Source organism: Xenia sp. Carnegie-2017, unplaced genomic scaffold, assembly GCF_021976095.1.
Source record: "Xenia sp. Carnegie-2017 unplaced genomic scaffold, XeniaSp_v1 HiC_scaffold_2, whole genome shotgun sequence".
NCBI classification, from domain to species: domain Eukaryota; kingdom Metazoa; phylum Cnidaria; class Anthozoa; order Malacalcyonacea; family Xeniidae; genus Xenia; species Xenia sp. Carnegie-2017.
In genome coordinates, this window is record NW_025813482.1 from 8,481,681 (window position 1) to 8,493,303 (window position 11,623).

Here is an 11,623-nt window from a genome sequence, read left to right on the forward strand (position 1 = left end):
TCCGTTTTTTCCACGTTACGGGTGCCAAGGTGCGAAAAAAATTGTACAAAGAATGAAAACAGAACAAACTAGCTATTCAGTTTACCTGTAATTTGGCATGTACAGTACAAAACTCAGTTGGGTTAAAAAAGACTTCAATATCCAGTGAACCATTTCCAGGCACAATACCTAAAATTACAAATAAAGTCTATACATTCTGTCAGATTTCTCAATATTGAGACAGCATTGTTTTTCCTAAGTAAGTTTTTCACTTTTTCTTAACGCAAGTTTTCAATGGACAACGAAATATTTTTTATCATAAATTAAGAAATTTTCCGCTGCTGTTAGTTCTAACACTTTCTCTTTATGAACTGAAGCAAAACATGAATACTACTGTATAAGATGGGGCAAGAAAACGAGATTTAACAATAAAGAAACTGCGTTCCTTCGGCACAAATTTTACAATTCAAAGAACAAACTTCTTCCTTTGAGAGGTATCCTTGACCTTGTAATGGCTTCACTTGTATGGCATCAGTTGACTGAAGTAGATTCAATTTCATTTCAAAGTCAACAGGAACATCAGACTTTAAAGAGATTCTTTTGCTAAAACTGAAAAAAAGTTTCTGAATCACTATATATGGAAATATTTGCCAAGAAGAGCTCAACACCACCATCATTGGGCTATAATCTACACCTATGTCACAACAGAGCCAGAGTCTTTTATAGTTTCTTTTATGATAAAAGGCAAATTACAGAAGTTCATACGATTCAAAAAAATTGTAAGTCCTTGACTTCAATATTATGTCTTGCATTATAACTGCCTTTAATACCTTTCTCCAACAGGAACACTTCCAAAATTTATTTTTTTTGGAAATTCAGACAGATTTAATGAAGGATAGCCATGGATTGGTATGATCAGATGTTCATTAGACTAAAATTAAAAACTAAGTTTAAAAACATATATTTAAAAACATTAAAAACTAAAGCATAATATTTACACAATATATTGCAAAGAAAAATGCTCTAAATACATTACATGTATTTTTAGTGTTGTCTTGCAGTGTTCAGGCAAAAATACATAAAACCTATTTAGTTCATTGTTTTGACCATAGCAATGGTACCAACCTGATAGAACAGGGACACCAGAAGATTGATAATTGGGGGGGCTGGCTGGCTCATATTCATATATTATAATTCTTAATCACAATTTATTTCAATAAAAACTAATAAAGAAGAACATATGCATGTATAAATGTCAGCCCTTCCCCTAAATTATTGTTCTTCTGACATATGTATATGTTGAAAGCAAACAAATAATCTGATTTGAGTTAAAATCTTATGGAGGTATTAACATGAGAACAGCTAAACCTCCTAGAAAATTAATGTCTAAGTAATATTTTCCTTTACCTAGAACAGCATTAAAGCTAGAAGACGCAACACCATAAACCTCTCAATTGTCAGCCTCGATTAAATTGTCACATTGTAACATTGTATTGTAAAGCCTTCTTTTAAGTAATGTAGCAATTATTTTGTTGTCTTTAATTTGAAAAACAAAATACATGTATCAAAGAAGTCTTACCACCAGTGTATAAAGACATGAACTTACCTCACAATGTATTCTGATACAATCAAAATAATACTGCCATTCTTTTGGTGTAAATCTAATTTCAATTTCCATAAAAAAACCAGGAACAAGTCTTTCCTAAAATATAACAACAGAATAGATTTGTAATATAATACATCATATTTTCTAGGGTAAAAGTTCATAAGTAGAACTATATAAACATACACATATAATGTAACATGTGCTGCATGGTTGTAATTTCACGTACCAAAGTGTTTAATACAATTTCAAAACAATGAAAAATTGCATTTTCAGTATTGGAAAAGTGGCTGGGTTGCTTAATAGAGGTTACCATTCAATGAAGATCACTTCAATGGTATTTATATTGGGAATTTTTTGATAATATGGTGCCATTTAATACATGTTCAACTCTACATATTGGGACAAGATACATATATGGCATACAGGCATAAGCGTACTTTTTAGTTTTAGAGGAGTGCCATTGAAACTTTTAACAATCACGGAATTGGAAAAATTATGGTTCTCAAGAAGGAGGAGAGTTATATTCGCAAACTGTGCTGTACAATTATAAATTTATTCAAAAGAACTCCACCAATTCTCCACCAAGAACTCTACCTTTTTCACATATTTGACAGTGAAATAAGATGTCGAAGGAGGAATCACGTGCATTTTTTGCCATTGAGATGAAATATTTGTTAGTTTCTAAAAGTTGTGAAATAATTCAAAATCAAAAATTACGACAGCCAAACAGTATTTTAGTAATTGCTTGCATTAAACTTAAATCACAAACAAAACTACAGAAAAACATGCTTATGACAAATTAGGACACTAACCAAAATTTTTTTTGACGTTTTTTTCAGTTGGAAACCACAAAAATGGACACTAGAAGGAGAAGCTTGAAATATGCCATTTTCAGCTATTTTGTTAAAAATTTCTAAAAAAAGACAACATTCCTCAAGTGAGAAATTAACTACAAAATAATCTTTAAGAAATGCATACTTGTATCAAGTAAATGATTTGGAACTGATTTCTTCTGGTTTCTTTGATCTATAACATATTCTCCAAAAGACAATTGACAATTTTGATCAAGTTTCATAGTCGCCATTTTGTTATCTTCGTTGAAGTTGTCATGGTAACACACGTGAGTTGTCATAGTAACGTATAAAAGATCTCAAACCCAGAAACCCTCCGTGTATTCAAACCGTTGATTCAAACACTTTTACTAACACACAGAAAAATAAAGGACAAAATCTTAACTCATTTTACTGATACAATGAGAATGAATATTTATACTAAGAGCTAAAAAAGTATGTTACCAAACACTTACAAGAGCCTGGCAAGAAATCTGTGGAGTCTCATCTACTACATTCTCTGTGGTCAGGATAAAAACTTGTCACTCAAGCAAACAATTCTCCCATACATCAAAGCAAACAATGACAGCTGCTACTAAATTTAATGTGCTGTATTTCAAGTTACAATGATGAAATATGCAATCAAATGACATATATAAAACGTTTAACATGTGATTTATAACAGAGCAAAATATTTCTTGATGAAGATTATCAAGCTTTAATATTGCACTGTGCAGGCATAACAAATGTTGTTGTTGAAGATGTTGACCAGTATTTTGACAACCTTAGAGGTAGTTATTTACAGAGTTAAGTGACAAGTAAACATGAGGCATAGCCAAGACTTTCACAGAAGGTCTTCTCAGGATTGTACTTACCTGAACAATCAACATCTACAAACATGTACCATAGTCCACGGTTCAAATTATTTTAAGCAAAATATTCTTACAATAAATTAGAAATACGTAGCAATACTACAATAAAATTATGATTCCACACTTTAATCAAAATTCCTTTCAAAGTTCTCACAGATTAAATGAATTTATACAAACAAGAAAATTTAAAAAGGAAGAGGCATGCCATCATATGCATAAAATCCACCACTTTTAGAAATGTCTGCTGTTGATATGAATTTAATTATACCTGGAGCAGTTATGTTATAAGAGAGTGGCTTTTCCATCTTGTTTGGTACGTTTCTTGGATGTAAAGAAAAAACAATAATCTTATTTTCTTTGAAGTCAGCACTCAGACATCTTGTTGCCATGTTAAGAGCTGCTTTACTGGTTCGATAAGGATACTGACCTCCTCTTTTATTGCATGAAATTGATCCTGCAAAACATTTCCAGTCACAAGTATGGCAAATCATTCATAATATCCTAGCTGTCTCTGGAACATGCAAGTATATATATTATCTTTGGAATTACATAGAATAACACCTCATTTTATTCTCAAAGAAACATTAACACACACTGTCGCCCTAATGGATAAATATACTATAAAAAATGATTCAGTTATGTCTTCTTAAGTTTTTACCTACCCATTACTGAGCTTATATTGACAATGACTGCGTTACGTTCGCGCTGAACGTCTTTTGAGCTCTGCAAAACAAATGACCAAAGTATTGAACGGAATGCCTTTGCAATCATGATTGGCGAAACTGCGTTAGTTTCATAGGTTTTTCGCATATCTTCACGACATAATGTGTCCAAATCTTTTATTGTGTGACGCTCTGCATTGTTTATGAGAACGCTCAAACCAACACCAGCCAAATCTTGTTCGATGTTGCTTACAACAGCTGCAATTTCACTGTCATTGTTAACATCAAGTTGTAATACTTTTACTTTGGTTTTCCGTTTATTCCAGAAAACATTATAAGCTTTGAGGGCTGAACATGCGTCCAGATCACGGCATGTTGCAAATATAAATTGTGGAGGTTTTTCTACATTAAGTAGATAACGTACTAACTCTAAACCAAGACCACGATTACAACCAATAATTAAAACTGATTTAAATACTTCGACATCCATAACGAAAGTTCATTTGTCGAATTATACGCAAGGTAATCTTTGTCACCATTTTTGGTTACCACATCTGTCCGCGAACTGCATCTGACAGATTCACGTCCATATTGCAGAAACATTGGGTCAATTAGCATTTGATAAGATCATCATGTCAGGTAAAAATAACTTTGGCACACGACCAACATGACGAAAGTCAATTATCACACAGTGGATATGAAAAAAGCCAATTTTTCATTTTCTGTCTTCGCAATTAAGCAAGACAATTATTGATCACTTTGAGTTTTAATGAGTTAATTTAGCAGTTTTTGTCGCCACGCCACAAAAGTTTATCACAGACACAGCAGGTGCGTAAGACTAGACTGACCAGACTTAAACGATCCTTGACACATCAAAAAACACAATTTTGTTCTTTTTGAAAAACTGAACTGGCAAAACTACTACAGCTAGAACTAGGCTGCAGCAGCCAATGAAAAAACAAATTTCATACAGTGTTATAAGACTTGTCAACCAACAGCTCTAGGGTCATCAGAAAAATGAATTCGTAGTAGCACATTATTTGTTTTTTCGAGCCTGGTCTTTAACCAATGGAGGCATTAAAATCATGCATTATGATTGTTTTTAAGTATAGTATACTTCATCAACACTACAATTACGGTCGACACGAGTAGAGATGATAGCTACAAGCCCTTACCAAATTCCCAATCACAAATGTGACGCTATACCTCTGCGTGCACCGCCTAAACTATAGTTATATATGAGCTAAGAAGTTCATACAAGCTCAATAAAGCTGCAGTTGTGTTTCTCTCTGAGATTACAGTTGGTACATAGATCAGTGACATAGACGTAAAAAGTACTGTAAGGTATAATCAATTTATAATCCACGATCTTTTCTATGTTACTTCCAATGCATACTTCATACTCTTCAACATTTACGTTATTCGTCGTGTTAAATGTGAGCCAGTCAAATGAATAAATAGATCTTAATGAACGTCAATAAAGTTGCGTGGTTGATCATTATACATATTATAATTACGTGGCATTTAAATTACAGAGGGCGGTTACGCGAAGCCTGGTTAGCGTTATCCATTGAATAGCAATGTTTTAAATTTTTATAAAACCTTTTAAAAAGCAAAAAATATAAGATTTCAACGGAGCAATCACTGAAATAAAATACTGTTTCGAAGATTAAAAAATTTCTTTGTCGTAAGTATTACATAAACACCTTTTTTAGAAGTTTGAAAATTTTCGCTATCGAATGGTAACCCTATCCAAGCTTCGTGCTACCGACCCCAGTAAAATAATTGCAAAAGAAGTAAAAATCTTTCGACTTTTTTAAAATTGACATACAAGAATACAATAGTTCCATTATCTGCAAATACGACTTTTCTCCACAGCGTTTTCAACTCTGCGCTTCAAGAATGCCCATTTTTTGTCATTTTGGTTTGTAAAATGCCTTGCAGATCAAAATCATGATGCGTAGTTAATGTACCTTTTTCTTTCCATTCAATATTTCCCTCTTTTCAGTAAAACTATTTTCCAATACGCTATTATTTTCTTCGTTGGTCGAAGATTCTTCACTATCACTGCGAGCATCATTTTCAACCTAAGTGAACGAAAAGAAGGAAAAAATATTTATCAAAAATTTTCTTTAATTAACGTGCTCAATTTTAAAGTTCACTATAGCGTGAACATGCTTAATTACAATCCTAATCTAATTGAACATATCTTTTATAGCTACATTGCTGTCGATTTCAAGAAACAAAATGTGGATTTAATTAACATATACGTAAATTAATCTACTTCTTTGTACTTTAATAATACATAACTCATTTCGACACCTACATCAATATACTCAAATAATTAAAACTGCATTAATTTTGATGAGAACTCGAAGTATCCTTTAAATTTATCTAATCAATAAACTTATACCTGTCCTTCAACAAAAAATACATAAGCCATTCGGGCAACAAGATAACCCCAGTAAAGATGCATTGTCTGCAAAAACAATTGAAAAATTCGATGTAAAGTTAATTTTTTCCACTTTACAAAAAATGCCAAAATACTGAAAGAAGAATGAAACAAAAACTACGTAATTAGGAATCGAATCATCTACATTCATTAGCTACATTCTACTTAATGATTCAATGCCTAAAAAGTTCCAAGTTAGAAAAAAAGTTAAAAACAAAATGGAATTTCAACAAACCTGCAGGGCAAGTAATAAAGCATTAAAACAATAGTACATTGGCCACGTTTCTTTAAAGATTGTAGCGGCTTCAAAATAAGCAGATCTAATGATCCTATTGACAGAAAAGAAGAATAAGGACTTTGAAAGAAATTTAAAACAGGCAAGATATAGCTACGGTGCTCTCTAACATAGAAAGTGACAAATAAACGCAAATTACTTGTCAACATCAACTTATTCACTATCTTTAACATCATATTCGACGTACATCAGAATGGACGACTTGGAATGTCATTTTATGTCATTTTATATAAACCTGTAGTTCTAACTAAAATTACTCAAATAGAAAACTGTGCAAATCTTTTGAATAAATTCATGAATAAAGGATAAATGCGACAATTTGATTGAATGTGAATTCGGTTACTTACCAAAATGGAAGTATGACGATTCTACTGATAAAAAATACAATTGCAAACATTCCAAATATAAGATCACAAAATCTCTGAATATCCATTACCGAACTAAGATACTTTGACACTTTACCACACTATAAACACAAATATTGTTACGTTATATTAAAAAAAGTAATCTTTTCGAAATTTCTATTTGAGTTTTATGTGTAACTCACTCACACATTTAAAATGGTTAACATTTTTCCTACTAAACTTTGCCAATAAAAAAAATATATGTCTAGTTGAAGCGATAAAGCCTTCATGGAATATGCTTTTAGTACAATCATATAAAATCAATATTACCTCAAGTAAAATATCCGTAGTGTCGTGAACCAATAATATAACAGCACCAACTCTTACAAAGTTACAAGAATACGAAAATACAAGTAGAGAAATAGTGACTAAATGATGAATAGTTTGAATCCAAAAATCCTGGAACAAAGAAAAGATGAAATGTTATAAAGAAACAATAGACCAGTATTATGACATAATTATAAATGTGTATTATTCTGTGCACAACGACAGAGATATGACCATAGAAAGACGAAAATTTGAGCAATTTTCTGTAAGTAGAGTGAATAGAGTGAAGTCCACTGAACAAATGAAACGGGTAACGTGAGCAAATACTAGTAATTTCATGTAACTAATCCTTGCATCACTGTCTCATGTTTTCTACATTCTTGGACATAAAGATATGTTGATCTTCATGATAGACAATGGCGGATCTGAGTTGGATCAAAATAAATTATAGAAGCTCATTTTAAATTAAAATTTTGAACGATGTAGGTTAAAAGTTTCTAAAGAATATTAAAGGTAAAATATTCTCACTAGGATCTGCTCCAGAGTATTTTAAAATGGAAATATATTTCCAGTAACGTATTTTGACAACCCCTGGATCTGCACTGATGACGGATGGTAAAATTTTATTTATAAGCACAATCAAACACAGTGAAGATGAACTATATGTATGTTATTAATAGGGATCCAGTTAAAAGTGTAGAAAAAGTTATGTAAAACAATACAGTATGGCTCCAAATGTAAATTTAATACATGATTGCATCAGAGAATAGAAAATAATCAATAAAATGAATTGTATTAAGACAGACCTTTCTCTTTACATCAGTGAATTGTGAAATCAACAAAGCTGAATAGAAAGATAGTTCAATGACGTAATAATAATAAACACCGTCCTGAAGATCCTGCAAGGTTCAAATGTACATATATGTATAGTAATGATAGTATAAAGTTTGCCTTACAAGTAAAGACTCGTTAATATGCAAAGAATATAAGTTGAGCAAGAAGCAAATCCAAATCCATGAGCAAATCCTTATACATTATAAATTCTTCTCGCAGATATTTTTACATTAATTACAGTCAAACCTGTATTAAGCGGACACCTCAGCAAACCAACGAGTGTTGGTAAATGGAGGTGTCCGCTTGATAGAGATTTCATAGTTACGAATTAGCTAAATGGAAATAAATTTGGGTCTTAACGAAGTGTCCTGTTTTAGAACCTTGCGATAAGGCACGTTTATTGTATAATTTCAATCAAAAGATTTGCCAGCTAAAATGACAATCATGAGCGTCAATTTATCCAACTTTGAATGAACGAAGGAAACCAGTGTGCGAATTAGTTCAGAAAAAACGATGTGCAATTTTTTTGACAAAAGTGTTTCTTTAGAGGCATAATCAAATCGATATTATGTTAATTATTATATAGCGCTAATTGCTAAATTAATATTTTTAAACTTGAACAAATTCATATGATTTACGACAGTGTTTTTGGTTAAAACCGCTGATTTTTGCACATCGTTTGAAAAAGTGATCTGCAATTGTTTTCATTTTAGCTAAAACGATGTGCAAATTGCACATTGCACACCGTTAATTCGCACACTGAAGGGAACCATACACATATTCTGTTATGCCACGCTCATTATTTTCAAAGTGACGTCTTTTCTAAAGGAAATTAGCCAGACATAGCAGAATATATAAATATGTTTGCCCTCAATGTTCGATTTACGTCGATGATGACAATGAATTAATACTGAATAGCTGAAAGAGACAAAAAAGCAATAATGAATACTGTAATGAAAATAACAAGCGAGTAGAATAAAACCTGGTTTATGCTGTGAGGATTTAAAATGCCAGCATAATGGTGGAGTGGAAACAAGTTGAATGAAGGTGATTCACCAAAATCTCTTTCAAAAAACATGTCTACTTTTAAAAATCTCATTTTAATACATTCTCAAAGTTTTCATGACATGTAGCTACTGTATGGGACAGTGGACTGGTGTATTTGGAATCATTTTACAACTAAAACAGATGCAAGCTCTTATAAAATTCATTATTCCACTCATTTGCTCCAAAACATTGTCAATATAAAAAGAACATAAATTTTGGCACCAGAAATAGTAAAATTGCATCAAGTTATGGATCCAACACAAAATAGCTAATGTGCTAGCATGTTGATTTGTGTAGAAGATGATTCCTGATTCACTTTTGAGAAAATTTACCCTTGGCAAGAATAAGACTTACAAAATAAATTAATGAAATCAGAGGATGGTCAAAGCCAAACACAAAATGCCATCAGATGGTGTTTCATTAACTTCATTTAGCATGTAAAGATGCCAGAGTTTTACCCATTGCTCAAACTGATCAATTATCATTGAACAATAATAGGAAAAATATCACTTACATGATTTGGATATCCAATCCAAAAATGTCTTGAATCAAATAAATAATCTTCCTATAATAAAAAAATATAAATGATCAGCAAATGTAAAAATAAACAACTAAACAAAAATCAAACAAATAATTGTTAACCTTTGCAAGAACTATGGTTCCCAATATGCATATTGAAAAATAGAAGAAAAAACGCCAACTAGAGAAGAAGAAAAATATATATGCAATTATTTTATATAATTAATCCAAAGAATCTGAAGTTGATACCAACAATCATTTATGAATTGCTTTACACAAAATACTTTACTAAAACAACACATATTTCATAATTACTCATGTAATTTTTAAGTTAATAATATGAGATTCATTCATTATTCTTCAAATTGCATTCAAAAACAAAGACACAGACATAGGCTTCTCATGATTTATTGTCAATCAAACAGTGTCCAAATGCAACTTAATTACTGTTTACAATACCTGGATTCCTTCGCCTTTGTCAACCTTGATGGCTTGGACACATTACTTCGATAATGAAACCATTTTTCAACATTCTTTACAGTCCAACCCAACTTGGATGCAAGAGTTTTAACCTGTTGCTGTTGTAGTGTGCCTGTTAAATCTTTGTAAACCTTTTCTAACATGGGATTTGATTTTACTTTTACCCCACTTCGATCTTTAAGACCAAATTTGAGTAGCAATGGAAGAGCTATAAACCTGATTAAATCAAACAAAAAAAATCAAGGGAATATTTATAGAATACCCAGTCATATACATAACTACCTGCAAGCCTGACAACAACCTAACCTTTTTCATAAATGAGATTCATAAGCCTAGCTGTCCTAGCCTGAAAGTTGCAAGCAGGTTTTGAGGAAGGGTATTTTATAATTGTGCCTCTAGTTAAATACACAATTTTTATGATAAGGTACACAGTACAATACGTCCAATTGACGTTACAATCTTGGCCAAACTTCTAACAATTTTACGCAAGAAAAATATGAACACGTATGAGCGACAACAGTGCATGCAATTATTTCTATCAAAACACATAAATTTTGTAAACGACTCAGAGACTGAATAGCTTACTTGTACACATTGACAAGAATACACACTGATAAATAATGAGAAATATTCAATTAAAATTCCTCATAACAATAGTTAACACAAAGATGTATATCAAAATGAAATGCTGATTCCAACGAATATGTAAGACTTAATAAATTATTTACACTATGGAAGCGGGTTTTTATTGAACTACAGAAATTGTAAAATTACTAAACCTTACACAACTCAGAGTAAAGTATTGCTACTATTGCACAATTGTTGTAAATCGTTTACAAGAAATGTCTCAAATCTAATTACTATGGAATTTCAATTAACAGAAAAAGAATTCTTTACCTTTCAAATACACGTCGAATACAGATGATTAAAAGAGTCAATGGGAAAACAACATACAAGTCGTGAGTCTCCGGAATACGAATGCTACTTTTCGCGTTATTCAAGTCAGCCCATCTAATATTAGGAGGTAGCCAAAACTTCTCGTTCCAAAACCACTGACTAATAGGCTCAAACATAGTTATAGCAAAGTTTCGTCAATGATTCTATTTGTCGTTGATGTTAACGATACAACGACAACAGCTCACACTGACATAGAATTCCTAATCATTTCTAATATGCTAATTTGAGACTATTTCTAAGCAACTGCAACTCTGTTTTTCTTTAACTCTTTCCTCGCCCAATCTTATAGCGTGGCAAATTAGTTGCGTTGCTGGGGTGGGGGGTTAAAGAGAGAGGCACAAAATTTAAATATATATGCCACTAACGTTACAACGGATTCTGAGATAAAGTGGAGTATGTTAATTTTCCTCATTTATTAC

The 11,623-nt window shown here is 31.8% G+C and overlaps 3 protein-coding genes across 3 annotated transcripts in view; all 3 read right to left on the reverse strand.

The window, feature by feature from the left end:
* LOC124440565 (cilia- and flagella-associated protein 221-like) overlaps positions 1-11,623 on the reverse strand; it is a 33,681-nt gene that overhangs the window by 13,176 nt on the left and 8,882 nt on the right. The window contains exons 2-9 of the mRNA XM_046990961.1: positions 5,836-5,843; positions 2,564-2,692; positions 2,398-2,498; positions 2,180-2,266; positions 1,586-1,681; positions 810-910; positions 485-588; positions 86-168 (exon numbers count right to left, since the gene is read on the reverse strand). Coding sequence (XP_046846917.1) covers positions 86-168; positions 485-588; positions 810-910; positions 1,586-1,681; positions 2,180-2,266; positions 2,398-2,498; positions 2,564-2,669 — 678 coding nt within the window. The 5' untranslated portion in view covers positions 2,670-2,692; positions 5,836-5,843. The remainder of the gene's footprint in view (positions 1-85; positions 169-484; positions 589-809; positions 911-1,585; positions 1,682-2,179; positions 2,267-2,397; positions 2,499-2,563; positions 2,693-5,835; positions 5,844-11,623) is intronic.
* LOC124440807 (C-factor-like) lies at positions 3,398-4,544 on the reverse strand. Its single transcript, XM_046991246.1, has 2 exons — positions 3,950-4,544; positions 3,398-3,741 (listed from the first exon to the last, which is right to left on the reverse strand). The coding sequence occupies exons 1-2, from the start codon at positions 4,437-4,439 to the stop codon at positions 3,473-3,475; spliced, it is 759 nt and encodes a 252-aa protein (XP_046847202.1). The 5' UTR covers positions 4,440-4,544; the 3' UTR covers positions 3,398-3,472.
* LOC124440805 (ceramide synthase 6-like) lies at positions 5,735-11,438 on the reverse strand. Its single transcript, XM_046991243.1, has 10 exons — positions 11,145-11,438; positions 10,227-10,463; positions 9,891-9,948; positions 9,763-9,813; positions 8,174-8,266; positions 7,371-7,499; positions 7,044-7,162; positions 6,637-6,730; positions 6,363-6,428; positions 5,735-6,036 (listed from the first exon to the last, which is right to left on the reverse strand). The coding sequence occupies exons 1-10, from the start codon at positions 11,318-11,320 to the stop codon at positions 5,914-5,916; spliced, it is 1,146 nt and encodes a 381-aa protein (XP_046847199.1). The 5' UTR covers positions 11,321-11,438; the 3' UTR covers positions 5,735-5,913.

Excerpts from the sequence above, each read along its gene's own strand:
- LOC124440805 (XM_046991243.1), bottom strand. The coding sequence starts at position 11,320 with ATGTTTGAGCCTATTAGTCAGTGGTTTTGGAACGAGAAGTTTTGGCTA. Across the intron at positions 6,731-7,043 it reads ATCGTCATACTTCCATTTTG|GATCATTAGATCTGCTTATT; the intron begins GTAAGTAACCGA and ends TTCTGTCAATAG. Across the intron at positions 6,037-6,362 it reads TATTTTTTGTTGAAGGACAG|GTTGAAAATGATGCTCGCAG; the intron begins GTATAAGTTTAT and ends TCGTTCACTTAG.
- LOC124440807 (XM_046991246.1), bottom strand. The coding sequence starts at position 4,439 with ATGGATGTCGAAGTATTTAAATCAGTTTTAATTATTGGTTGTAATCGT. Across the intron at positions 3,742-3,949 it reads CAATATAAGCTCAGTAATGG|GATCAATTTCATGCAATAAA; the intron begins GTAGGTAAAAAC and ends AATGTTTTGCAG.